Below are 27,393 nucleotides of genomic sequence, written 5' to 3'. Positions count from 1 at the left end.
TGCATCGTCCCTTCTTTCTGTTCCCTTTTTGTTGTCTTTCTTTTTGTTTTTCTTCTTCTTCCTGTCGGCAGGGAATGTGGCCAGAGAAACCTCTTGGTGAGCTAAATGCCTGGCAGCGGAGCCAAGGATTCCTGGTTGTGGTAGGCCCAGAGCAGGGACTCCTGGTTATCAGTGAGTTGGCAGCGCAGATGGAGGGTGGTCCTGGTTATTCATGAGGTGGTAATGTAGCTCCTGGTTGTGGTAGACTGAGAACCAAGGTCTCCTGGTTATCAACGTGGTAGTGGTGGTAGCTTATCGTTGTGTTAGACTGAGAGCCGGGGTCTCCTGGTTATCAGTGAGATGGCAATGGTGCCAGGGTGTGCGTCCAGCATGCAACCAGGCATTGGCAGCCTGCCGGCAAGGTGGGCCCATTGATGAAGAGAGAGCACCTGAAGAGTGGCAACTGATGGTCTAGCAGAGGGGTGATGGTGGAGGTATCGCTGGTCAGCAGGCTCATGGTGGCGGAATGAAAATGAAGGCCTGTTTCAGCTATATATTTTATATTAAACTATTCAAAATAGCGCTGGATTGTGGTGACAGTTGAAACTTTTCGCTGTACTTTACTGTGTTGTCCCTTGTACTCTACAATGGACAATAAATCTTCCTTCCCTTGTTCATTCATCAGCAAACCAGGGTTGCTAATTCAGGAATTTATCTTTCTAAATTGATTATGAATGTCTTTCTCTCTCATTTGAATAAATAAATGGAGATCTGCTATTGTGTGCCCTATTGACATGAATTGATGTGATCTTTCTTTACCTTCCTCCAATGGAAGAGGCAAAGCAGATTTGTTACATTGGGAAGTAGGAATTATGTTGTATAACTAACTTAACATCCGGGTTTATGTTGTTTAAGAGTTAGAACGTAGAACAATACAGCGCAGAACAGGCCCTTCGGCCTTCGATGTTGTGCTGACCTGTGGACTTTTCTCAGCTCATCCCCCTACACTATCCCAAAATCATCCATGAGCTTATCTAAGGAATGTTTAAATCTCCCTAATGTGGCTGAGTTGACTACCTTTGCAGGTAGGACATTCTAAGCCCTTAACACTCTGTGTAAAGAACTTGCCTCTGACATCAGTCTTAATCTATCACCCCTCAATTTGTAGTTATGCCCTCTTGTACAAGTTATCCAAGCTAACTACAGTAATCCATCTGGTGGGGAAATGTGCAATAACTCAAACTGTTCAGAAATCTAAAGTGCTCCATCGTGTCTGATACCAACTATCTTCATAACCAGTCTGTATAATGTTCAACTTGTTGGTGTACAACAGATGCTGTGCTCTCTGGGATGGAGTAAAGAATGAATGCAGCAAACTGCATCACATTCTGGACATCACTAAATGTGTCAGGCACATTCCATCAAAAACTCTTCTTTTGTATTCACTATTGGACTTGAGTGCACTGTCTAGCTCTTTTTTATAATGTAGAATGCGGAGTGCTTTACCATGGGAAGTGATGTCTTTTCAGATGTGATGTCAAATCTAGAATCTCCTCTGCACCAGGTGTATGTACAAGACCCCGAGGTACAATGTGAAGAGCTTGACATGGTGACAAACTTTGATTTCTTCACTGATGTAGATGAAGGACCAATTTGATCACGTATCTCCTTTGCATGGAAGTTTCCAAATTAACAAATTAATTGTCACCTTTTATTCACATACTTTCAGGTGCATTTGCTAATAATTTGTCACATGTCAAGTGTGCCTGATGGGAAGGGTGAGGCACTATGCAAACTCGAGTCTTTCAAAAATACTTTGCTACCAAAGGAAAGATATTAAAATCCAGTTATGGCACAAGCTCAATAAAGAACAGATGTAACTAGCACAAACTTTTTAGATTGATTACTTAGTGTGGAAACAGGCCTTCGGCCCAACAAGTCCACACCGACCCTCCGAAGAGCAACCCACCCAGACCCATTCCCCTACCTTTACCCCTTCACCTAACACTACGGGCAACTTAGCATGGCCAATTCACCTAACCTGCACATTTTTGGACTGTGGGAGGAAACCCACGCAGACACTGGGAGAATGTGCACACAGTCAGTTGCCTGAGGTGGGAATTGAACCCAGGTCTCTGGCGCTGTGAGGCAGCAGTGCTAACCACTGCCACCATGCAGCCTCTTTAGTTACTTGTGTCTGTAAATGATGCACCATGTAATTAGTGTATTAAAGTTAATTACAGGACCATTTATTACAGTGAACGTCTTAATCATATTTCTATTAATATGTGGCAAAAAAAAATGCAAACAGCTAAATTGGACTTTTGAGCGTAAATCTCTAAGGGCCACACTATGGAATGTTAATGTTGCTGCATTGGTATGAAAGGGCATGTTTTTGTTGAGTTCTTTCCACTCTGTTCTCAAACTGAGGTACATTATTTCTACTTGGGGTGTGCGTTAAGTTGCAATCTCCTCAAATGGGAGGATGCAGGATTATTTTATTGGTAAGATCCTGGGAGTGGACCTTTTTGTATTCATCTCCTTTGCAGGCATGAGGCTTGAAATAAAAATTGTATTTAAAGACTTGAATAAAAACAAAACACTGCAAATGCTGGAAATCTGGGCTTAGCTCAGACAATACTGGAGAAATTCAGCAGGTCTGGTAGCATCTGTGGAGAGAGAAAAGCAGTTAATGTTTTGAGTCCAGTCTGACGATGCTTCACTTTTAACACATACTGGTATGAAATCATGCTTCTGGAAAGACTCACCAAGTTAATTTTTAAACCCTCTTGAACAAAAGAATACCAACACCCATAAGCAACTACTTTAAATTCCCAACTCTTAAAAGAAAATGCACAGATTACAAACCTTTCTTCACCATTACACAATCTAATTCAAAAGCAGTTGTACTTGTGCAAGAATTGTACATAATTGACTCTTTCAGGGTTCCTTGTGCAAAGCAAGAACTAAGTATTTTCTTTGTTTTAATTCTACAGAACTTCTGCTCAAGCATTGAACTGAGGTTTGCACTATTGCTAGTTTGTAGTAACTGTCCGTTTGAAGCAGTGCTCTGTCTTTTAGACTTGAGCTGCATCCCAGTATGTATAGCATTCTTTCTTTTGAGTTCTATGAATTGAGTTTTGTGTGACACTAGTAGGATGCAATATCCAGATATTTGTATGACTAATGCAGCCAGGGAAATATATTGTTGATGTAACCATAGAGATGTGGAGGTTTACAGATTTTACTTGCAAATCCATAAATGAGTCTTTTTTTTTTGAATTTTTTTCAATCTATCCATTTTTGTTATTTTTAAAAGATACTGAATGTATTGCATATCGCTGGAAAGATCCTAAAAGTACTTTCCAATTAGACTGTGTGGCTGCAGGAATGTGTCGCAAGCATAATGAGGTCTCTGGGGCAAAGACCAGATGGACCTGCAAATGTCACTCATTAGGACCAACAGCCATTTAAAATCCTGGTTTAAGAATGTACCTTTTATCTATATTTTTATTTTCAAAGTAAAACTCCTATGTATGTAAACACATTGCCAAAATGACCAGTACTGGTGACAATTCCTATGTGTCAGTGGCCTTGGGGAATTTTAACGTCAAAACGTGTGCATTAAACTATCTAGCCTTCTTTTCTTTTCCCTGGGGGTGGGGTGGTGGTGAAAATAGGCCTTTTATCATGGTGATTTCCACTCCCTTGATTTCATGGCTTTGAAAGAAAAATGCTTCCTTGTTTTACTGAATTCTTATGAATTCATTCTTTTCAGGGAGTTGAGGTTTTATAGTAGTTTGAACACTCTCTCTCTGCATCAGGGTTTTAACAGGAGAATGTTTTTGTTTTTTTTTCAAAAAAAACGCTCTGACTCTTGTGATTTGGACAGATTTGTTCAGTCTGTTTGTAGAAATGTATCCACATCCCTTTTGACCAAATCTGTTCTCTCTAACTTAATCTGTAGCCAGGATAGCGGAGAGACCATTTACTGTGAACACACTTCCTGTGATTCCTGCTTTTGATAAGGACACATTCCATCTTCTAATGTCATCCTTCCATTAAGAGGTATTTTATTTTGGCTGTAATATGCTTTAGAAAGGAAAATATTTAAAACTAGTTGTAAGAAAATATCTAGATTGTAACTGTTCCATCCTGGACTCCTCCTCTTCCCGCTCACCACTAGTCATTACTTAATTTAATTAATACCATGTTCCTCCTTCTGCTTCTTAAGTTTCAAGAACTGTCGCCTCTCAGAAATATTAATCTTCTCTCCCATTCTAAAGTCCTAATTACTTTTTAATGTGGAGACTTCACATTCCCAAAAAAATGGCTTCATTATACTCTTCAAAAAGAGCAGCTTTTTTTTTAAAACTAGATCTAAATAGGCTAAGGCTATTTACAAGATTTTTTTTCTGTCAAAGCTCCATATCTTGTGAGAAACCATATTAACAATACAAAGGAACAATGGCTGCTTTAAAAAAAAATTGTTTGGAGTTTGTTCTTCCATAAAATCAGCTCAAAGTAGGAGGCTTTTTAATTGAATCCTCAAGAATTATTTGGTCTTCAAATTGCTAACCAACCCACCTTCGCCTTTTACAAACTTCAGCTATCCTAGAACTTTGCAGCCCTCGTTACTTTACGTTTTTCCACCATATCCTTCCAGGAATTCCCCAGTAGTGCCTCTGTGCAGATCATCATTTCTGACTGATTCCACAGAGGAAAAACAACAGTACTTGGAGCTCTATTTTGAAGAATACAGGACGAATCAGACCATTATCGTATCCACACGTTGTTTTGTTTTATGGCTTTTTCTCCCTGGGTCTCAACCCAGGCTATTTCATTTAGGCTGACCCTTTTTTTTTACTCATTTCTCTGATTCCAGCTTAGTGCTTGTTCATTATGCAGTTGTTTCAGATGAATCCTACAGCTATTGTGTCTGCTGCTCAAACGACTACTTCTGCTAAACCACTTTTGTCTTGTTAACTTGCTAAATTGCCCTTAAGAGTTTTGCTCTTTGATAGTGCTTTAAGATAAAGGTAAGAAGGCAAATGTAGAGCTGACCATCCAGTCTAAGTTTACAGTTGACATGAAACTGTTATCAACAAGGCTATATTGTAATCTGTAAGCACGCCAAGGACATTTGGTGATAAGTTGAGAAAAACATTGTTCTAGCATTGTGTAGATCAGCATTAAGGACACATTTGGAATATTGTGTGCATTTGAGTCCAGCTTTGATAATGGCTTTGATAGATTTGAGAGTTTATAGGTGATTAATAAAGTTGACTCCTGAATTTAAGGTTATAAATTGGTGAGAACTCTCTCAAATCTTTTAAAGAAAGTGGAGAGGAGAAATGAGGCCAGTTTTGATTTCTAACTATGCAGTTCTGAAGTGGAACATAGAACATAGAAGAATACATCGCAGTACAGGCCCTTCGGCCCTCGATGTTGCGCCGATCAAAGCCCACCTAACCTACACTAACCCACTATCCTCCATATACCTATCCAATGCCCGCTTAAATACCCATAAAGAGGGAGAGTCCACTACTGCTACTGGCAGGGCATTCCATGAACTTACGACTCGCTGAGTGAAGAACCTACCCCTAACATCAGTCCTATATCTACCCCCCCTTAATTTAGAACCTTGCCCAATTTTGGGGAGCTGATTTTTGGGGTATTTAGCACTGTCTGGAGCCTGTGAGGTGTGTGTCATTTCCAAAGATTGTGGATTGGCAGATTAACCCTGTGACCTAGATTTCTGAAATGCTGAGAGATGTGGATGTCGCAGGTGATCTAATTTGCATTAGATTTTATTTTAATGTTGGATTGGAGTTTAGAAGGATGAACCTTCCCAACCTGACTCCAGGATATATGTAGATTCCCAGATAAAGCAGTTTTCAGACAAGTAACTTGTACCCTATTGAACATCACATATATTGCCATATTGTTCAAGGTACTTCAAAAGGAATTTATTAGCTGTATAGTTATGTAGTCAATTCCTGGCAAATGACAAATCAGGTGACTGACCAATTATCTGTTCTAAACTGTGTTGTCCAGAAGAGGAAGATTTAATCTAGACACAAGCAAAATTCTTCTGGTTGTGTCTTGGGATCGTCTTCCTATTCATTTCAAGAGCTGTGGATCTGAGTACCATGTCGACCAGATTTCCTTCCCTGAGGGACATTCTATGACCATTACATTACTTTAATTCGAATCTCACCATCTAATGAGGTGAGAAATGAAACCATGTCTTGAGGGATTTACTGACTACTACTACTACTACTACTACTACTACTACTACTACTACTACTACTACTACTACTACTACTGTCTCAGCACCTACCCTGTGAACCTCTCCATTATGTTTCTCTAAGATCCATTCAATTCTTTAAAACACCAAATGAGCCTAAGTCCAGTTTGCTCAACATTTCCTCATAAGACAGCCCCTTCTTCCCAGGAATCAGCTTGGTGAACAGTCTGAGCTGCTAAGCATGGAGGCCAAAACTATAACCGATGCTGTGGGTGCAGTCTCACCAATGTCCCATTGTAGGGTGATATCCTGACTTTTTATACTTTATCCTGCTTACAAAAATCATCACGGAATTGTGCTGGCAAACCAAATGCAGTTCCTCTGAATCATTTGTTTTCTCCATCTCTGACCATCCCAGAATCCAATCGATCCACTAGTATCTGCACAGAGAAAAGAAAATCTACCTGCTCGAGGCACCTCATCAGTTCTTTGAATAAAAATACTGTCTAATTCTTCCATCTCAGGGAGGGAGAAGTTTAATTCACATGAGGTCATAAGGCAGTGGAATCCAGTAACACAAATGTGTTTTGAGACCAGAGTAAAGTAGATCATTTAAGAATAAATTTGATGAATACTTGTGCCCTTAGTTATATTTTTGTTGCTCAAGGGAAAAGTAGAGAAATGTGACTAAGAATATAGTGAAGGTGAAGCATTTGTTTATGATAACTTAGCAAGGGTCTAAATGGTCCTTTTTTTATTTTACTTTAATCATATGTATATGAAAATAGAAATGGAGCTGTAGGCCTGCTGAAGATTGCTCCATCATTTCAGGACAATTATGGCTAATCCTTTACCTTCAAATTTTAATTTGGAGCAACAAATATTTTCTTTTAGGTCATTTAAAAATAATATGGTCTGTTCAGTTTTTTTTAATTTCTGTACATTGTATGATTGTACATGCCAGCCTTCACCCCAACAGAAGGGTTGTATCCATAAATCTGTCAGTTGGATAGTTCAGTAGTTCCTAGCCAAACAATTGAGCTAGTGTAATTTAAAGATTGCCAACCTTTGACTCTTGAGTGTAAAGATTGCTAGCTCAAAATCTCTCCAAGGTGTACTAAAACCTCCAAGTGCTTTATATCTTGATAAATTAGCTTTTTTGTTACATGTACTCAAATGATAACAGCGAAAAGTTTGTTCCCTGGCCAATGTCTCTGTCTCAGGCTTGCTGCAGTGCTCCAGCGAAGCACAGCGCACGTTTGAAGAACAACACCTCACTTTTTTTCACTTGGGAGCTGCAGAGCTTCCTGGACTCAATATCCAATTCAACAACTTTAGGGTTTGAGTTTCACCCAGGTCCTTACCCCAATCTCCACACACCACGCCTTGTCACATATTTTGCAATTACATATATCCATTGTCAGCCACCTGTCCCCATTAAAAGCTATTCACTCTCTTAGCTTGATTGTTATCCACTCCTTAGTCTGACTGTTCTTCCCTGTCTTTTGGGCTCTATTCCCCCCTCCAACCCTGTCTCCTGTATAAACACCAACCTTTTCCTAGCTACCATCAGTTCTGTGGAAGGGTCACTGGACCTGAAACACTAACTCTGATTTCTGTTCACAGATTCTGCCAGACCTGCTGAGCTTTCCCAGAAATCTGCTTTTATCACCATGAAGAGTTTACATGGCTGAGAAGTGTGGAAAGTTAATTGGTGAGAGTGAATATTCTGTTTGTGCACAGTAGGAAAGACCACGTGACTGAAAGAATGAAGCCAAATTGATTTAAGAGGTATTGCAACAAAGCAGTTTAGGGAAGAAGAGAATGAAAGTGGTCCACAATTAGATTGATCCTCTTCAGGAATAAAAGGAACAGGAGGAGGCCTTTCAGTCAGTTGAGGCTGATCTATCATTTAATTGATCTATATCTTCATATTTTTTCTCTGACAAACTCGATCAGTCTTTGAAAGCTTCAAATGTTCAAAATCTATAACTTTTTATGGATGAGGATGCCTAATTTCTACTACCCTTTGTGAGGATAAAGTGCTTTGTGAATTTTCCTTTTAGACTAGCTCTAATTTTGAGAAGTGATCTCCTCCTCCTCTTCATTTTTTGATTTACTTGATATGAAGAGCAACTGGTTTCTCTGTAGCAACCTTGCAATATTTGAGAGTCTCTATTTAAACATGCCCATAATCATCTATACTTTAAGGGATCCTTAAGTCAGACCATTTTCCTGTTAAGTTTTAACTCCTACAAAAACAAAAATGCTATGAATGCTGGAAACATGAACGAAGAGCAAAGTGTGCTGGTAAATCTCGGTAGGTCAGGCAGCATCTGTGGGCAGGGAAGCAATTATTAATTTCAGCCTGATGACTTCATCAGATTACACTGTAAACTGCTTGTTGTGGTTCACTAATGTCTTCCTTTCCCTCATCCAAATGTCAGGTTTCCAAGTTGGAAGCTTGACCTGTGCGCATTCAGTTTTTGCTGTTTGGTCTCTCAGCTGAGACTTATCCTTTTTCTTATCTATCCTCACCTGCAGAAATCACAGAGCAGGAACAGGAACCTGGTTAAGTTTATCTTCCTTTTAAATTCAGTTCCAGTTGAGCTTCTGTTGGCATCCCTCCAACTGGGATGTTAACCAACTCCCTTCTGGCATTCAGTTCTTAGCTAGCTGGGCAAGTGCACGGAGACATTGACTAGCTGAAGGAGCACCTTTATCATTCTATCAGGCTGGTTGGAATTGGGGTGCAAAAATATGCAACACCGATTATGTTGGCACACAGATTCACGCTCCTTCACCCAATGTCCACTTTTCTTGGAATGTGATGAGATGCCAAGGGTTGAAATCTACAAGTGGCTGGCTTCAGAAGAGAATGAAGAACAGAACAAAGATTGAAAAGATAATTTAGTGAAGAAAAAGCAATTAATTGCAGTCAAACGGGGAGGTTGAGTAAATATTATGAGCACCAGAACCTGCAAGCCTGTGGTTTCTTGGTTCTTGCCAAAGACGGTCTACATCCAGTTTGTCATTAGCTGCTTTGCCTGCATAAGCAGGAGTAGAGATCAGGTCATTCCATACAGAAATGCTGTCTCTAGGCTGATCTTGTAATTGCCAAAGCACTTGGACTCTGCAAGAGACGTTTTGGGAACGATCCTCTTTTTTTTTTTCCTCTCTCTTTCTATTACTTGACCTGTCGGGTAGTATAGCCTGTTTCAATGCTGTAAAAAGTCTGTGTGAGGCATTTCCAAAATTAGAATTGATCCAGATTTACACATCAAATAAGGAAAAGGTTTCTCCTTTCATTGCAGTTTCCCCCCCGCAGTGAATTCCCTCACCTGAGTCTGAGAACTAACTACATGATCAGTTTTCAGAACAAGTCTGTTCCCCAAAGCTCTGATACAGCTGTTTTTTTTAGTATAAAAGAAAATAGTGCTGGAAACTGGAGGGGATTGAGAGTCAAAACCTTGCATCTCCTTGCTTTTTCACACAAAAAAATGAAACAAAGCCGAGGAAAATAAACTGTCTTTATGAAGCATCAAAGCTATTCTTTCTGTTACTTGAAGTCAGCCTGAGCACTTGAGTACAGTAATTGCTACTTCAAGCAGAGGAGCAGCCTGGTAATTCGATGTTTGCTTGTTTAAAGTGAAAAGGCAATTTACATTTATATAGCACCTTTTTATGACCCCAGGCTACCCAAAGTACTTCATAGCCAATGAAGTACACCTGGAGTGTGTTTGCTATTGTACTGGCATGAACACAGCCACAAATCTATGCACAACAAGGTACATCAAACAGTAATAACAAGATAATTTGCTTTTAATGATGTTGACTGGGGGGAATAAATACTAGCCAGGACTCTGAAGAATTGTCCTTCCCTCCTTTGAAACAAGGCAATGGGGCAGTTATCTCAATGCAGGAAGTGATGATTGGACCTCCATTTAATGCACCCTTTTGAAAGGCAGCATCTCTGATAGAGGACAGTATTCCCTCTGTACCTGGGCTGAGGGGCAATTTTGAGATGGGTGCTAAAGTTCCTGAAGTAGGATTAAATCCATGACCTTCTGACTCTGAGGGGAAAGTGTTACTAACAGAACCATGACTTGTCCAAAGACCAATTCCCTCTCTTTCTTTTATTTAAGTCCCCGTCCCCACTACCACTGCACAGCAGTAATGCGCATTTTTGCTCCACAGCACTCAGGGTGTATGTGTGTGTGTACACAGTGGCTCAGTATTCAATATTTCCACCACTAAGAAAACACCCATGTGACCAGGGATCCAGTAACAAGCAAAGCCCAATAAAGACAATGCTTAAATGCTTAAATGAAGGGGAAGGATAGGGATTAATCAAAATATTGGGGGGGGGGGGGTGGTGGTGTAATAAAGCCACTCCCCTGCCGTGTCCACCTCTCCCTGAAGGCATTGAGCGCATCGGTAGACGCAGTGTGCTTCCTCTCCAGTGAGGCCCGGGCTCGAGCATAGCTGCGGAAGAGGGGAAGGTGGTGAGCATGGCCTGCTGCTTGGGCCTTTTTGTAGTTGGTCTGGCCAGGCCCACTAGGAGATCCCTGACCTGCTCCTTTCCCTCCTCACCCCCGGGGCCCTGAAGCGTGGGGCTGTAAGCGCAGACAGGAACATAGCAAAAGGCTCTTTAGGTAACTAGAAAGGGAGTGCAAACATTCAACCAATGTACACGTGGTCGATGGATTCCACAAAACAAACAGTTGGGCTTGGGAGTCCTTGAGCCACCGCAATCTGCGGTTAGGGACACGATTCAGTGTGATTTCTGTTGCAGTGTCATGTTTCTTTTAACCAAACAAAAGTATCCTTTACAAATCTGCTCTGAGCCCTGTCTCTCTGATTGATATATAGAGAACAGTGCTCTCCTCGCTCTTTTATGCACCTCAATTTACTGTAAAAACCTTTCACAGAAGACTAGATTGCTGTTTAACTTCAGTTTGAACTTAATAAGTTCAGTTAAAAGCAGAGTTTTCTCCTTCTGGCTTTGCACAGGGTTTTCAACTGAAACCTCATGACTTGACCAAGTGGTGACTCATGGTTCTTTTTCCTCTCCGATTAGTTCTCCCAGTTACTAGGGGTTGGATGACATTTGTAGGTCTGGCAGAGCTAATGTTTTCAGCTCGCATCTGCAGTCCTCACTTTCTCAGAGTTACTCTTGTGTCAAGGATGAATCATTCAACTGATTCACAGTGCACAAATTTTAGAGATACTTTTCTGCCTGAGTCCAGCTACTGTAAGAGTTTTTGCCCCTCGTTTCCAGGAAACCTTCATGCAGTGTTCTCCGTACTGACCTATCAGTTACAGAACGAGTAGGTTGTGTTCTTTTCACATGTCATAGAATTATATAGACATAATGGAACTCAGACAGAAAGGGTCTTTCATTCCAGCAGGTCTTTGCCAGGTGCATATGCTTCATGTAAATCCCCCCTCCCACTGCTCCCCTCTCACTTTCAGTTAAATCTGATTTTGTTTTCTCCTCTAGATTGCAATAACTCCCATACTTTGAAACCTCATAAGCACGAGACTAAACATTTTGTTGTCATTAATGAGTACAGCAGTTTATTTTTCTCATAAAAATCATAGAATCGCCCAATACAGCAGGAGGCCATTCAGCCCATTGCATCTGTGACAGTCCTTTTTCTTGAAGAGCAATGTTATTCATATTTTAATTTTTTTTTTGTTGGATTTAACTCTCCAAAAAGGTTTATGCGGCTTATTTCCTGCACTGCAGACAGCAATATCAACCCTTAAGACAGGCATGGCTGAATGGGATTGAAGTGGAGGATAGCTTTCCAATCTAAATCTCTCAGCTTTCTTTTTGATCGACCGAATATTGCAGTTGGTGTATCAGCGATTTCCTGAGAGATTATTTTTTCCAGTGAGGCTCACTGCTGGGACTGTTACCACCTAGAATTTAACCTTAAAAACAAAGAGCAGGTTCTGAGTGTTGAGTAAGTATTTTTTTGTTTTTGAATTGAACAGTGAACAACACATACCTTTTTATGTGGTAAAATGTCACAAGGTGTATTGCAAGCAAAATTTAACAAATGGCTCATTGGTCTAGGGGTATGATTCTCACTTTGGGTCTTCTACTGCGCAGACATGCAAGAGATCCCGGTTTCAAATCGCAGACGAGCCCACATTTCTTAAGGGGTGACACGGTGGCTCAGTGGTTAGCACTGCTGCCTCACAGCACCAGGGTCCCAGGTTCAATTCCAGCCGTGGGCAACTGTCTGTGTGGAGTTTGCAAATTCTCTCCGTGTCTGCGTGGGTATCTTCCGGGTGCTCCAGTTTCCTCCCACAGTCCCAAGATGTGCAGGTCAGGTGAATGGGCCATGTTAAATTGTTAGGTGCATTAGTCAGAGGGAAATGGGTCTGGCTGGGTTGCTCTTCAGAGGGTTGGTGTGGACTTGTTGGGCTGAAGGGCCTGTTCCCACACTGTAGGGAATCTAATTTAATCTGAAGTTTTGGACAATGAGGTAGTGTTGTTAGAAGTATCTTCTGTGAAGATGTAGAGAAGTTTGTCCATCTTTAAGGCTGTAGTGGCTGAAGGCATTATCACTAATACTTTCCAGTATCTTGGGCAAAATTTCAACCATCCAGCCAAAAATGCAACTACTTAATTCGACCCCTGGCTGTTTGTAGCAACGTTGAGGATAACTGGCATCTTTACTGACATAACAAATAGAGCTGTACCTGGGATTGTCGGAACAGGAGTCGACCACCCGAGTCTAGTTCAACGCTTTTTATTTTTAAACTATAGCTGATCTATATCTTACTAAACCTCATTTATCCACTGTCACAATTTACTGGGAAAACTGCGCCAATAACCATGGCAAAAGTTGAGGACAGGAGATCCGAGTCAAGATTAGAGTGATGCTGGAAAATCACAGCAGGTCAGGCATCATCCAAGGAGCAGGGAAATCGACATTTTAGGCAAAAGTCCTTCTTCAGAATGATTCATGAAGAGCTTTTGCCCGAAAAGTCGATTTTTTTTTCCTGCTCATCAGATGTTGCCTGACCTGCTGTGCTTTTCCAGCACCACTCTAATCTTGATGCCAATAACCATGCCCCATTGTTCCACAAACTGTCCTAAAATATATAGAATCCCAATCAGACTCTCAAGATCTGATTGGGGTAGCACAGTGGCTCATTGGTTAGAACAGCTGCCATACAATGCCAGGGACCCAGGTTCAAATCCAGCCTCTGTGCAAATTCCACACAAAGTACCATTCTCCCCATGACTGCATGGGTTTCTGATGGGTGCTCCAGTTTCTGCCCACAGTCCAGGGATGTCGGTTATCTTTCGAAATGCATGTTTATAGGGAAAAGGTAGTGGGGTGCGTCCAGGTGGGATGCTCTTGAGGGCTGGTGTGAACTCAGTGGGTCGAATGGCCTGCAGTCACACTGTAGGGCTTCTGTGAAGATTATCCATTTGCCTGAATAAACCGGTTAAAAGCAAAAATAGTTAACACTGTTATGACCCATTTGGGGATGTTTGCTGATATTTGAGCCCATCACAATGGATACAGATTTGATCAAATTACTGAAGTCACAATTTTCCTATCTGATGAACTCCAGGTTAATGGAGAACAGTTGACCACGTTTCTTTATTTAAAAACATACTTAATATGGCAAATAAATCTGTTTTAACCATAGGCAAACAAAATATAAAATATCAACCTGTAATTCTAATCATTCTTAAACCCCTATACGCACATGCAGACAGGTATAGACAAACAATAAAACATATATGGAGTGGGTGGAAAGGAAACTTTTCGGGGAACACTCTCAAGGCAGTAGTCTACATGATTCATTCAGATATTCTTTCACTTCATGCAAATCCTTCTGATCACCAACCACCCGTTTTTAAAAAAATTTTTTTACTGCAAAGACAGGAAGGTCGACACACTAATTAGGCTGGCACAACATCGAGGGCTGAAGGGCCTGTACAGCGCAGTGCAGGCCCTCTCTTACATGTACTAATCGTTCAGTCTCACGGTCTCTGCTGATTACAGGCAGCAACCTTTCGGCAAATGGCAAGTGAGAAGAGCCAACTATTTTCTAATTCTATGTTAATTTTTATTCAAAGAGATGAAGATACTGCCTATTAGAATTTGGAGGCTTTCTACCACTGTACTGTTCAAAGACAGGTTGCCCGCCTACCTGGGAGCCTATCAGAGTTGTCATCCGGCTGATGACTCCTGACCCATAAAATTGGTCCTGATTTGATTCTTCCAATCAAGAGTCTGAGCACATGTTTCTGGTGCCAATGTGTTCAGCAATTTTCCTCCTCCTCCTCCTCCTCCTCCTCCTCCTCCTCCTCCTCCTCCTCCTATGCACATGTGCACACATCTTGCCTGAAGCACCAGTCTCCTACAACTCACAATGAGTACCAGTGCCCTGTTTTAAAACTACAATGTCACCTTGGTTTGATGCAGTTTCACTGCCATTTTTGTCTACAATCCAAAATTAGGAAACCAAAAGGTATGGTCTTTCTAACACCCAGGTTTTGTCATAACAAAAAATAACTCCCTTTTTGTTATAATGCACTTTGTAATAGATTTTTGAGAAAAGGAGGATTTTGAATTTATTGCTCTGGAGGAGGAGAGAGAGAAAGAAATATCCTCCAATTCGGCCTCTCTGTCTCTGCTGCCCTTGCACTCTGAGCTGCAATTTGTTGCTCAGCACAGCCAATCCGAGGGCTGTTGTCAGGCAAAAGTCCCTTCACTCTCACTCTCTCCGCCACTCCAGCTCAAAGCATCTCCCAAAAATGCGATATTGTTTTGCATAGCTAAAAATGTGCAGCAGCTGCTTTTTTCCAAATTGCAAGACTCTCCTGGTATTTCAGTTATGCAGTAGTCCAATTCCCATTCAGTTAATAGCACTCGTACCCCATAACCTGAAGAGTTAGCTACACAAAAGTCTACCCATCTTTAACTTTGAAATTTTTGCCTGGGGACCCTCCCCTACCTTCCAAATGTTTGGGAGTAGTTTGGAGGCAATGACCTACCTCATTGGATTCTCCTCATTCTTGGCCCTTCACTCCTCTCTGGACCCATTTGGATAACAAGGACACCTACATCAGACTCCTTTAACTTCACCTTCAACACCATAATTCCAACCAAACTCACCTTCAGACTCTCAGATCTAGGATTCTGCTCCTCCCTCTGCAACTGGATCCTCAACTTCCTGACTGGCAGACTGCACTCAGTAAGGATAGGTGACAGCACCTCTGCACTAATTCTCAACACCGATTCACGGTAAGGCTGAGCGTACTCAGCCCCTTACTTTACTCCTTACATGCTCACAGCTGTGTGGCTGAATTCAGCTCTAACGCCATATGCAAATTTGCTGATGACATTACCATAGTGTCAGACCTCAAACAACGATGAGACAGTACAGGGAGGGATAGACAGACAGCTTAGTGGCCACAGTGGAAAGACAACAATCTCTCCCTCAATGTCAACAAAATGAAAGAGCTGTCCATTGATGTCAGGAAGTGGAGTGGAGGGTACACCCCTGTCTGTATCAGTGGTGCTGAGCTGGAGGTTGTCGAGGGCTTGAAGTTCCTAGGAATAAATATCACAAACAATTTGTCCTGGTCCATCCATGTTGATGCTACAGTCAAGAAAGCACACCAATAACACTCTCTCTATTTCCTCAGAAGGTTAAGGGAGTTCAGTATGTCTGCAATAACTCCTACCAATTTTTATAAAAGCCCCATAGAAAGCATTCTATCCGAAAGCAACGCAGCTTGGTATGGCAACTGCTTTGACCAAGATTGCAGGAAATTTAGAGTTGAGTGCAATCCAGTCCATCACTCAAACCAGCCTTCCACCCACTGACTCCATCTAAGCTTCCCACTACCTTTGGAAAGCCGCCAACATAATAAAGACCCCTTCCACCATGGGTATACTCTCTATGACCCTCTTCTATCGGGCAGAAGATAAAGTCTGAAAACCTGTACCAACCGATGTAAGAGCAGCTTCTGCCATGCTGTTATCAGACTGATGAACAAACCTTTCAAACATTAAAGTTGATCTTTCTCTGTAGCTATGACACTGTATTCTGCATTCTGTTCTATGATGTACTTAAGGTATTGTTTGGCTGGGTAGCACACAAAACAATACTTTCACTGTATCTCATTACATCTGATTATAAATCAAATCAAAATGCTGGCCATTCTGTTTAGCGTCTAAGATAAACGCAACTCAGTTGACTTCTCTTTTTAATGAGTGGAGTGTGTAGGGTAGCCTGTTTAATCCTGCTCCAAATGATTTCCAGGGCCGTCGATGTGACGGCTGAATACTTGAAACTGGAGATGTGAGCTCTCCCCTGAGTTGATCCCTGTGCTGGATATTCACAAATCCCTTTTTCCACACAAATGTATTTATCTTGTGTAGTAGCTATCCTTTATTTACTCCATAGGACACAGGAAAGTTCCAGGTGCAGCCAGTGTGGGATTATGTGCTAGATTCCGTGGTTGTAACATGTAGTCACCATCACTAACACAGATCCTCAACAACCTTCACCGTTCTCAAAGGGGAGTCAATATTGACCGCCTAATCTGTGTCAAAATAAGGGGAAAGACTTTAAAGAAAACTTTCAATTACTGGAACTTACTGGCTCAGTAGGTCATACGGGTGTCTCTAAGTGAGAAGATAGTGGCTTCAAGCACCCCCTCCCCAAAATCTGTAAATAAGCATAAGCGTGGAGGTGTCATGCTATTCGGGAACTGTTGTTTTTATTAAAGTGACACACTAAACCAGTGGCTTACCTGCTTTAACAAGGTGTACCCCCATTACTTTATGAATACGAACCGATGGAAACTAAGGAGGAAAATGGACCTCCAATCATGACACATTCTGTATAACAGAGCTCCGATTCTAAACACTTGAATTCTTGTTTCCATTGTGGTCTGACTGTGTAGTCCAAGAGATGAGCTTTATCATTGTCGCTGGCCTTAATGCCTTTATGCCTTTCTGGCCTTGCTTGTGAATGATGAATTGGTTCAGTGCTCACACCATTTTGGGTTGTTTTCAGATTTGTTGTTTTTGTTTTAATCAATCGGTTTCTGCATGTTCTAGCACTTTTGTGGCAGATGAGATTTGAACCTTTAGTCCCAGTGATCAGGACACCACTAGCAAGGCACCTTGCATTGCGTAATTGATGTGAATGTCTTGTGGAAGCCCTCCACCAAATTCCGGGCAACAGATTATTAATTAATTAAATAATTAATTAAACTTGCCTTTCACCAAGTAGGCAACTTACAGTAAATAGGCTTTAGTCATTCTCTTCTGTTCTGCTTTAGTCCAAGCAAATGACCTGCATGCTGATAGAGAAGGTAAATTATTGAAAATTGAGCTGGGATTGATTCGGACCTGGTGTTGTTAGTTAACTGGTGCCAGAGGGTGACCGAGCACCGTATCAGAGAGCACACTCCATCACTTCCAGTTTCTACAGCTGGCTTGCATAAAGCATTTCAGTTCAATTAATCTTGTTCATGTTGTAAATTGTAAGTAAATGGCACAGTTAAGAGAACAAATGAACTTGAAAGAAATGTTCCCTTTTTAAGTAGCAAACGAAAGGAGCTTGCAAATACTGGAAAACTAATTTTAAAAATGGAAAATGATAGGGAATGCTTGAGGGAAATGACATCTGGAAGGGAGAGAGAATGTTGTTAAAGTGGGGACCCAAAAGGGGTCACGAGCTGAAATCTTGCCATTGCAAGCCATGAGGCAGCACTCCCTGCTGCGGATCCAACCACACTGCCCCCTCCCCCAGCCCCAACACCCATCCCCACCTCCACTGACCAGGTTTGTGTGATTTTTGTTTTGGCCTCTGAGTTTCTGGTAGGAGACAGTTTGTTTTCAGGATGCACAAGCTTAGGGTTTGAATTCTGATGAGCAAAGTAATGACAACAAAAGCAAGCCTTACCTGACTCCAGTCAAATTTCTCCTGTTTCCAGCCTTTTCTGACTTTTTTTTTCATTTAATGCAGACAGATCCGTGAATGTGCTGTGCAATTTTTGTCAAAATTTTAATGTTCAAAATTTATATTTGTGGAAGGGTGAAAGAGACGTTGACATTTTTGAGAACCTAAGACAGCAGTAGCTCAGAATAATTGGGACTGACTTAGTTTACACGTTGACAAATTCTTCTCTTTCAATTGGCGGCCACAGGTTGCAATAAAAATCATTGACAAGTCTCAACTGGATGCTGTGAACTTGGAGAAGATCTACAGAGAAGTGCAGATCATGAAGCTTCTGGATCATCCACACATCATCAAACTCTATCAGGTACAGCACATCTAAATGTATCATTCCAATGCTATTAGCATGGTCACCTCCTCCTTCTGGGAGAAATTTCTATCGACAGAGAAATTGGTTCCACACTCCCTTGAAACCCTTTAGCAAAGATGATAGCAATTGATGGTCGGAATTCCAACCAGTTAGACTTGTGCAAAATTGTTTCCAACCTGTTTGCTGTATCTGGTATATTTTATTACCTTCTCAAACAACATATGAACAGGACTGTTTAGCCCCTGTTTTGTCATTCACTCAGATTACAGTTTTTCTGAGTTTTCTGAATTCCATCTGCTGATTTTTTTTTTTCCCTTAAACTTTTAAAAACCTATTGATTTAATGTCTAAGTTTTCAATTGGCATCGTCCATCTACAATTTATTTTTGGAGGTGAGTGTCCAATCAGTTAATTCTCCTCCTCTTCCCCTTTCCCACCCTGGTATCATTCTTGCAAGTTTGGACACTGCACCACCCAATCTCATGCCACTTGAAGGTCAGGTATATACTTCCAGCTGTGCTGTTCCCAGGTCAGGGATATTGTACTGTAAGTGGGCTGTGATCAGAGCAGTCAATAGGAGAGCTTATGGAATTCAATGAATGGGAAATTGTTCACTTTGCAAGGGCATAATTCAATTCAGAAAATGTTTGTTCTGTTATTTGAAAAGGATCTGATGTTATATTCCTATCTAGACTGGCATAGATTTGGAGTAAATCGCTGGCTATACATTTTTTTGATTACTTACAGTATGGAAACAGGCCCTTCAGCCCAACAAGTCCACACCGCCCCGCCGAAGCGCAGCCCACCCATACCCCTACGTTTACCCCTTACCTAACACTAGGGGCAATTTAGCATGGCCAATTCACCTAACCTGCATATCTTTGGACTGTGGGAGGAAACCAGAGCACCCAGAGGAAACCCATGCAGACACCGGGAGAATGTGCAAAATCCACACAGACAGTCGCCTGAGGCGGGAATTGAACCCGGGTCTCCGGTGCTCTGAGGCAGCAGTGCTAACCACTGTGCCACCGTGCTGCCCACAACACTATATACATTACAGGTCTCATTTGGTTTTTTGTTTGCTACTATTAACCCATAAATATTTTGTAAAATTAGATATCTCCCGAGGTGATTTACTGGCAAAGTGAGGACTTAAGCAGGAAGTGCGAAGGAGGAATTTTGAGGAAGGTGACTGAAAGTGTGCCCCAAAAAGTTAAGCATAGGTCAAAGTATTTAAAATGAGTTTGAAAATAAGATTGATTATGTCAATTGCGATCATCTGCAAAGCTTGCAATAGTTGTGTGTCTACTGAAGCTGATGGGATATAAGAAAGATTGAAGCTTAAACTAATTCTAATTGCTGATTTATGGTTCATAGTTTGTGTCCATCCAAATTCAAAGTGACCAAAACCTTGGAGTGTTTCTATTGGAAAGAGACCATTTGACCTGTATCAGATCTACTGAAAGAGCTGTCTAATGAGTTTCACTCTTTCCTCCTGCCTGCGTATTTGTACTTTTCATGTTTATCAAATTCCCATTTTCAAGTTTTTGTTATTAAATCTGCCATCCTTTCAGACAATACATTGCAGATCCGTTGAACACAGTCTCTCCTCTGGCTCATTTGCTAATAATTTTTAAAATGGTACCCTCTTATTGTCCCAGCTGTTTTTCTAGTGGGAACTAATTTTCCTTTTTGTCTATCAAAATCTCATTTAATTGTGAATGCTGCAGCTAAATCTCCCCGATAGATTGTTTGCACTAAGGAGAACAATTCTAGCTTCTCCACGTGAACGGAAATCATTCATCTCTGGCATCACTTCAGTAAGATTTCTGTTCCGTCTCCCGAGGTCATGACATCCTTTCCAAAATGAGGTGACCAGAATTGGACACAATGCGCCAGCTGAGGCCGAAACAGTGATTAATAATGGGTTATAATAACTCCATTGTTTAGTCTCCTGTCTAATTTTCCTGTTTCATGGCCAGTCTATTCAATGTGTATGCAATTGGTAAGATTGTGAAAAGGTACCTTTTTTTTTCGTCTGGGGCATGGTGTTGCTGTTAGCAACAGTTCTATTTTCCATATAAATTGCATTATGTAATTATTCCATCTGTTGATTATTAATTTGCGGAGATGAATATATCACCTTAAATGGATATTGTCCTTTTTTAAGATTGTCTCAGTCCTTTTAGAATAGAGCCAAGTATGCAATACTTACAGGCATGAATACCTACAATTCATCTAATTTGGAGTAATATGTTAATTTAATATTAACATTATCATATGTCTTGCATACAGAATGCTTCCTTTTACATTTGCCTTTGGAACCAAACAGATTGTTGGGGCTTTTTTCAATTGATTGATGAAACTTAGAGGTCATCTAATAACACTGATCCAAGAATGCAGATTAGTTTTGGAACCCAGAAGAGTCTCCCACCAATTGTCTTTCTTTGTTGTGTCAACATCTCTCAAATGTCCACCACAACCTCTACCTTTTGAGTAATGCCAAGACTCATTCATGAAGAACACGTCCCATGAACCGTCATTGAGGGCCTTTGGAGTCATTTTTGAAGTCTGTTCAGGAAACAAAATAAATTGTGGGGTCATAAGAGATGAAGACACTTTTATATTTAAAAATCAGGCATAAACTTGTGGGTACAATAACTGAAAAATAAAAAAAACTTTTGAGTATGGGATTGAAGCTTCTACATTTCTATTGCAAATGAATTCAACAATCTCTGCCTGGTAGTCTCAATGTACAATCAATCATTTGGCATTACCAATATCCTCCTGTTTGAATGGTGTGCATTTTATTCACATAGATTTATACCAAGTTGAAAGAATATGTAGTAGGAGATGAACCAGACATTTATTGGGCTCAGTTTGACTTTTCCTAAGCTTTAGTTTTCAGTCTGTACTATCAATGTTTTGGTTTGTGCTGATCTTGTCTAGGATTTTTTTTTTGGCAGACAGGTTGTTCTGATTTACCACACATCCATTTCAATTACGTTTCCTCTAGTGGTAAAGTGCCAACTGATAAAGTAAGAATTTATCGAAGCACATAACCTTAAATACCTAATCTTTCAGTCATGTCTCAACCCAGTTACTGAAGAAAATCGTCTGGCTCCTATAATCAAGTTATTAAGTGTGGTGCTTCTTAATACTTTGTTTGTCATTCCAGTAGTTCATTCTTTTTTTCTCTTATGTGGATTCCCAATTACTGGGAACCTTGACTAGACTGTCTGGCATTACTTTGTCATGGCAGGTTTGATGCAACGAGGAAATATGCAGTAAATGACAATTGCCATAAAACTTGATGCATTAGTCACATTGGCATTCTCTGCCATAGATTATTTGTAGGGCTTTGGATAAATTGTTCAGTTTTTTTTTGTTGTCTTGTACAAAAGCTCATTGTGAGAGTGTTGTTGTGAGTGATGATGGCAACCTTCCCTGAGCCTGATTTTAGTTTGCTCAGGGGATTGGACAGCTGCAGATGTTGCAAATGAACTGCTGCTTCCCAATTACAATGGCAACAGATTGCTATGAACTTGGAAGGTCAACCCGTACCAGCTTGCAACCAACAAGCCACGATCACCATGTGAGGATGGGAAATTGGTTAGCTCCCACACTTAATCGGCGGCTGGTACAAGTGAGAGGATTCAAGACTGGTGGCAAGCATGAGCCGGAATTGGGCTTGAGTCCTCTTATGGGGTCAGTAGTTGCACTCTGATTCGTCTTGATTCTTCAAAGATGGAAAAGCAAAAATATCGGCTGCTTCTGCATCCAACTTCATAGTCAGCAGTTCTTGAAACAGCATATTTCTTTTTGAGAAGAAAAACTGCTTCTTGCTAGGGATCTGAGGCCTGCCAACCTTCTAGAATTGCCTTGGAACCTCCATGACATGACCGAACAATCAGGAGCAGGAAAAAGCAAGTTTTTGATTTAGGAAAATTTAAAGGAATTGGGAAGAAAGGTTGACTGGCAGTCTCATGTCATCCGATGAGATAACGGAGAGATGTTTTCTAACTAGTGAGAAAGGAGATTGTGCAATGAGGCTGAGCATGGCTACCAGTGGAAGGCGTGTGGAATTGGGGCACTTCAAGGCTTATCCACAGAGTTGAAGACCTTGCAAAAGCATCAGAGTGCCTGCTTTAAACCTCAGGTAGGGGGAGATCTTCAAGCAGCCAGTGAACACCAACTTTACATGCCTTTTTTGTTTTACCACTTTTGTTTTTCTGTCTGCCTACCCATCTTCAGACATTTGAGTTCATGAAAGTCCACTCCTCAGGGTTGCATCAGATGCTCCCAGAACAGTTATGGTGTAGATAAGAGAGATTATATTATTTTAAAAATGTAAATGGGCCTACAGATCGGTGTGAAATTGAGACCCCAAAATCCACTGTACTCCATTGATATTTCTCACAGTGAGCACACACTTCAGAGAAAAGAAAAGACTCTTTCACATCCACCTCTGTAAAGATGATCTTTCTCTTCTTTCCCTTGTGGCCAAAGACTTCCACAGCGATTTATAGATTTGCTTAATAGAGAGAGTGCTGAGACTTGCAGTCTTCAGGGAAAATCCAGTTGACTAGGAAAGAAGAGAAAACAGATTGGAAACAGGAACTGAGTGAGTAAGAGAGCAACTCCATTGAAGTGAGAGACAGCCAGTGCTGCAATGTTCATCTCCAAGTATGTCCCCATGTAAAAATGGCAAATGTCAATTTGCATGCAATTATTTCCATCTGTGTCAGGTTTAATGGGTCACATTTGAGCCACTTGCTGCTATGCAATGCAACAGGGTTAAATTTAAACATAATGGGAGGCTTTACTTGTAGAAACAGGTTTTTGGATGAAAGGAAACAGAGAAACCCAGCTGGGAACTCTGGAATGTCTGTTTCACTTCACTCCCCATCTGGTGGGAGTCTGTGGCTGGTGCCCTTATGGGAAGCCGAGTAATTAGTCAGTGCCTGCACGTGATGGCCAGGAATTGGGGTAGGGGCTGCCTTTCCAAACTCAGTAGAGACCAGACCTTGACTTTGTCCAGCATAGGTACGAAAGCTTGATTCCTGCCTCTTTGGGCACCGCAGGTAGCCTGGATTATTACTCGCTAATTTTGATTAGATTACTTAGTGTGGAAACAGGCCCTTCGGCCCAACAAGTCCACACTGACTCTCCGAACAGCAACCCACCCAGACCCATTCATTTACCCCTTCACCTAACACTATGGGCAATTTAGCATGGTTGAGACCGGACACCCGGAGGAAACCCAAGCAGACACTGGGAGAATGTGCAAACTCCACACAGAGACAGTTGCCTGAGGCATGAATTGGACCCAGGTGTCTGGTGCTGTGAGGCAGCAGTGCTAACCACTGTCCACATTGCCACCAATTCTGGGCCTTTTCTCTTTGGTGTGCTTCTTATTTATTCCCTGTAGCAAATGCTGAGGTCACCTGGACGTTCATTATGGTCTGAATGAATAAATCTCTCTCCTTCCTTCACTCATCCTCAGTCCAAGGCAACATAAAAGAGACTGTCCATTTGGTCCCTGTGACCTTATCTTAGAGCTGCTTCATGTTGCCTTTCTGCATCTGGAATGTGAACAAATATTTAGAGATAACATTTCAGATACATACAATAGCAAGAAAAGCTTTTTACTTGATGCCTGTCTGATGGTCTGAGAGGCTCTCTCAGTAGCAATGTTCATCTGTATCCCTCCCTGTCCAGGAAGGAAGGAGAGGAAATGTCGACCCTCTGGTCACTCTGCCAGCTGTGGGTCGCCACCCGGTAGTTGATATCCATCCCTCACCTCCTTCACCTAAATCGCTTTGGGAAAGTAGAAGGTCATCAACAAGGCTGGTAACAAACCTCGCAAAGCCTTACTAATGCTCTCTCCATCCTACACTTCAAATATAGGACTCAAGCTGTCAACACTTTCCCTGTTTCTCCTCTCTTCTTTCTCCCCTTCAACACCCCCCCCCCCCCCCCCCTCCCCAAAAAAAGTGCCAGACCTGCTGAGTGTCTCCAGCACTCCTGTTTTCACTTCCCACTACCGATTGCTGGCCAGTGCCAACCAGCTGGATAGGATCATATGGATGGGTACATGTGGGACTAAACATGAAACAATTGTCACCCAGCTGGTTTTGCAGTGCAGCCATCTCTGCTAGGTCCCTGTTGAGTGTCTAATGAATATCAGAAAACCAGCATCTCACAGGCTTGAAGGGAGGTGAACAGAGATGATTAGATTAGATTCCTTAGTGTGGAAACAGGACCTTCGGCCCAACCAGTCCACACTGACCCTCCGGAGAGTAACCCACCCAGACCCTCTGACTAATGCACCTAACACTATAGGCAATTTAACATGGTCAATTCACCTGACCTGCACATCTTTGAACCGTGGGAGGGAACCAGTGCCAACCCACGCAGACACTGGGAGAATACGCAATCTTCACACACACAGTTGTCCAGGGCTGGAATCGAACTTACGACACTAGTGCTGTGAGGCAGTAGTGCTAACCACTGAGCCACCAGATGGCTGGAGGAGAAACTGATTTGAATAATGTGACACATCCAGGCAGAACAAACTGTTGGTACAACTTTTGGTCTCCAGCAAACGTAATGAGTACAAATTTTATATGTTGTTTATGTCTGTGTCTAATGACTGGTGCTGACTCTGCAACCCCAAAAGGGGGAGTGAAGTATTGGTTTCTGAAGGTTTAGTCTAAAATGTACTAGACTTGTTAGCAAAATTGAAGCCTTAGGGATTAAAGTGGAGTGGTAGTGTGATTGAGAAATTTGCTAAAAGATGGGAAGCAGGGATCAGTGATGAGTGCTCCCTTCTTAAACAGAAGGGAAGTATATGGTGGTGGTCTCCAGCAATCAGTTTTAGGGCCACTGCATTTTTGATATTTATTAATAGCATAAACATGCGCGTAGTTTGCAGTTAACACAAAACTTGTGGAAAAACCGGGTGAATGATAGAAGATAGATCAGTGAAATGGGCATAGTAGTATAGTGATGATAGGGAAGGCAAATGGAAGATTGGCCTTTATTTCACAGGGAATGGAATATAAACCCTTTGGAAGGTTTTTCTGAAATTATACAAGGCACCAGTCAGACCATAGCTGAACAACATATAAAATTTGTACTCCTTACGTTTGCTGGAGACCAAAAGTTGTACCAACAGTTTGTTCTGCCTGGATGTGTCACATTATTCAAATCAGTTTCTCCTCCAGCCATCTGGTGGCTCAGTGGTTAGCACTGCTGCCTCACAGCACTAGTGTCCTAAGTTCGATTCCAGCCCTGGACAACTGTGTGTGTGAAGATTGCGTATTCTCCCAGTGTCTGCGTGGGTTTGCTCTGGTTCCCTCCCACAGTCCAAAGATGTTCAGGTCAGGTGAAATGGCCATGTTAAATTGCCTATAGTGTTAGGTGCATTAGTCAGAGGGTCTGGGTGGGTGTACAGATTTGGGCCTCCTATCTAAGGAAACATTTATACTGACTGGCATTGGAGACAGTCTTACACCATGTAGAGGTACTGTTGCGAGGAGAGGTTGAGTAGGTTGGGCCTGTACTCATTGGAGTTTAGAAGACTGAGAGGCAACCGTACTGAAACATAAGATTTTTAGGAGACTTGACAGGATGGACGAAGAAAGGTTCTTTCCCTTTGACTCAGCCAGAGAGCATAATCTCCGAGTAAGTGGTCATGCCCTTCAGGCACAGATGAGGTAAATTTCTTCTGCAGGTAGTGAATCTATGGAGTTCTTTAGCGCTGTTGAGGCTGGTCATTAAGTATGTTAAAGGCTGAGAGATTTTTAATCAGTGAGAATTATGGTTTCCAAGGTAAAAGCAGGAAAAGTGGAGTTGAAAAAGATCCGGTCTCCTTGACTGGTGAAGCAGACTCAGTCGACTGAATGGTCTACTTCTGTTCCTACATTCCGTGATCTTTTAGGGAATTCTTTAGAAAACACTGCTTCAACTTCTGCTGAAGTGTTATAAATAATTCTCAGCATCAAACTTTGGGAACGTGTCAAGATCTTGGAAAGGATGTAGAGGAGATTTATTGACCTGGTACCAGAGATGAAGGATGCCAATTTCTGTTTCTGTGCAGAATTCTGCTCTTTTATGAGCAGGGAATTTTTACGTGCAGATTTAACAGATGCTCAATTATGATGGGGTCTGATCAAATAAAGAAAAGAAACTGGAGGGTCAGCAACAAAAGGGCACTGTTTATTAAGATAATTGGCAAAAGAGCCAGTGCGATTCGGAAGAATGTCTCTGTCTCTGTCTGACAGCAAGTTGTTGCCATCTGGAATACACTGTCTATACATGTGGTGGATGCAAATACATTTAGTGCTTTTCTGAAGGGGATTGAAGACTGGTAGACAATGGTAAAATAAAATTGCTTTGCTCTGAGAAAAAGCAAGTAAGTGGGACTGATTGTGCCAACTCTTTTGAAACAGTGACACAGACTATGTATGGGCTGAATGGCCTCCTATGCAATAGCATTCTGTGATGAGAGTTTGTATAGCTAGCAGTGTGATACTGTTTGGAATCATGCTGTTTGTCAGAGATGGTACCATCTAGCTCTTCCAATTGCCCAGCTGTTATAGTCATGAATGATCATTTCCCCCCCCCCCCCCCCCCCCCCCCTTACATTATAGCTATTATTTAGTGTACAATAAAGACTTGACTCTGTGCCAAAATCTTATACACTTTCTGGATTCTTTAATGACTCAATTTAGTTATTTACAGGGTGGTTTTGGACTTTGACAGCAGAATGACATGGCCTTGTAGTGAAGTAGCAGCAGCCTGTTATACGCTGCGCCAGTTAGATTAGATTAGAT

The 27,393-nt window shown here is 41.6% G+C and overlaps 1 protein-coding gene across 1 annotated transcript in view; it reads left to right on the top strand.

Moving 5' to 3' along the window:
- sik2b (salt-inducible kinase 2b) overlaps window positions 1–27,393 on the top strand; it is a 141,349-nt gene that overhangs the window by 20,546 nt on the left and 93,410 nt on the right. Inside the window, exon 2 of the mRNA XM_072593267.1 lies at window positions 18,435–18,551. Coding sequence (XP_072449368.1) covers window positions 18,435–18,551 — 117 coding nt within the window. The remainder of the gene's footprint in view (window positions 1–18,434; window positions 18,552–27,393) is intronic.

Source organism: Chiloscyllium punctatum, chromosome 23 (genome assembly GCF_047496795.1).
Source record: "Chiloscyllium punctatum isolate Juve2018m chromosome 23, sChiPun1.3, whole genome shotgun sequence".
Classification (NCBI taxonomy): Eukaryota; Metazoa; Chordata; class Chondrichthyes; order Orectolobiformes; family Hemiscylliidae; genus Chiloscyllium; species Chiloscyllium punctatum.
Note: the sequence above shows the minus strand (reverse complement) of the source record. Positions and strands in the feature narration are given on the sequence as shown.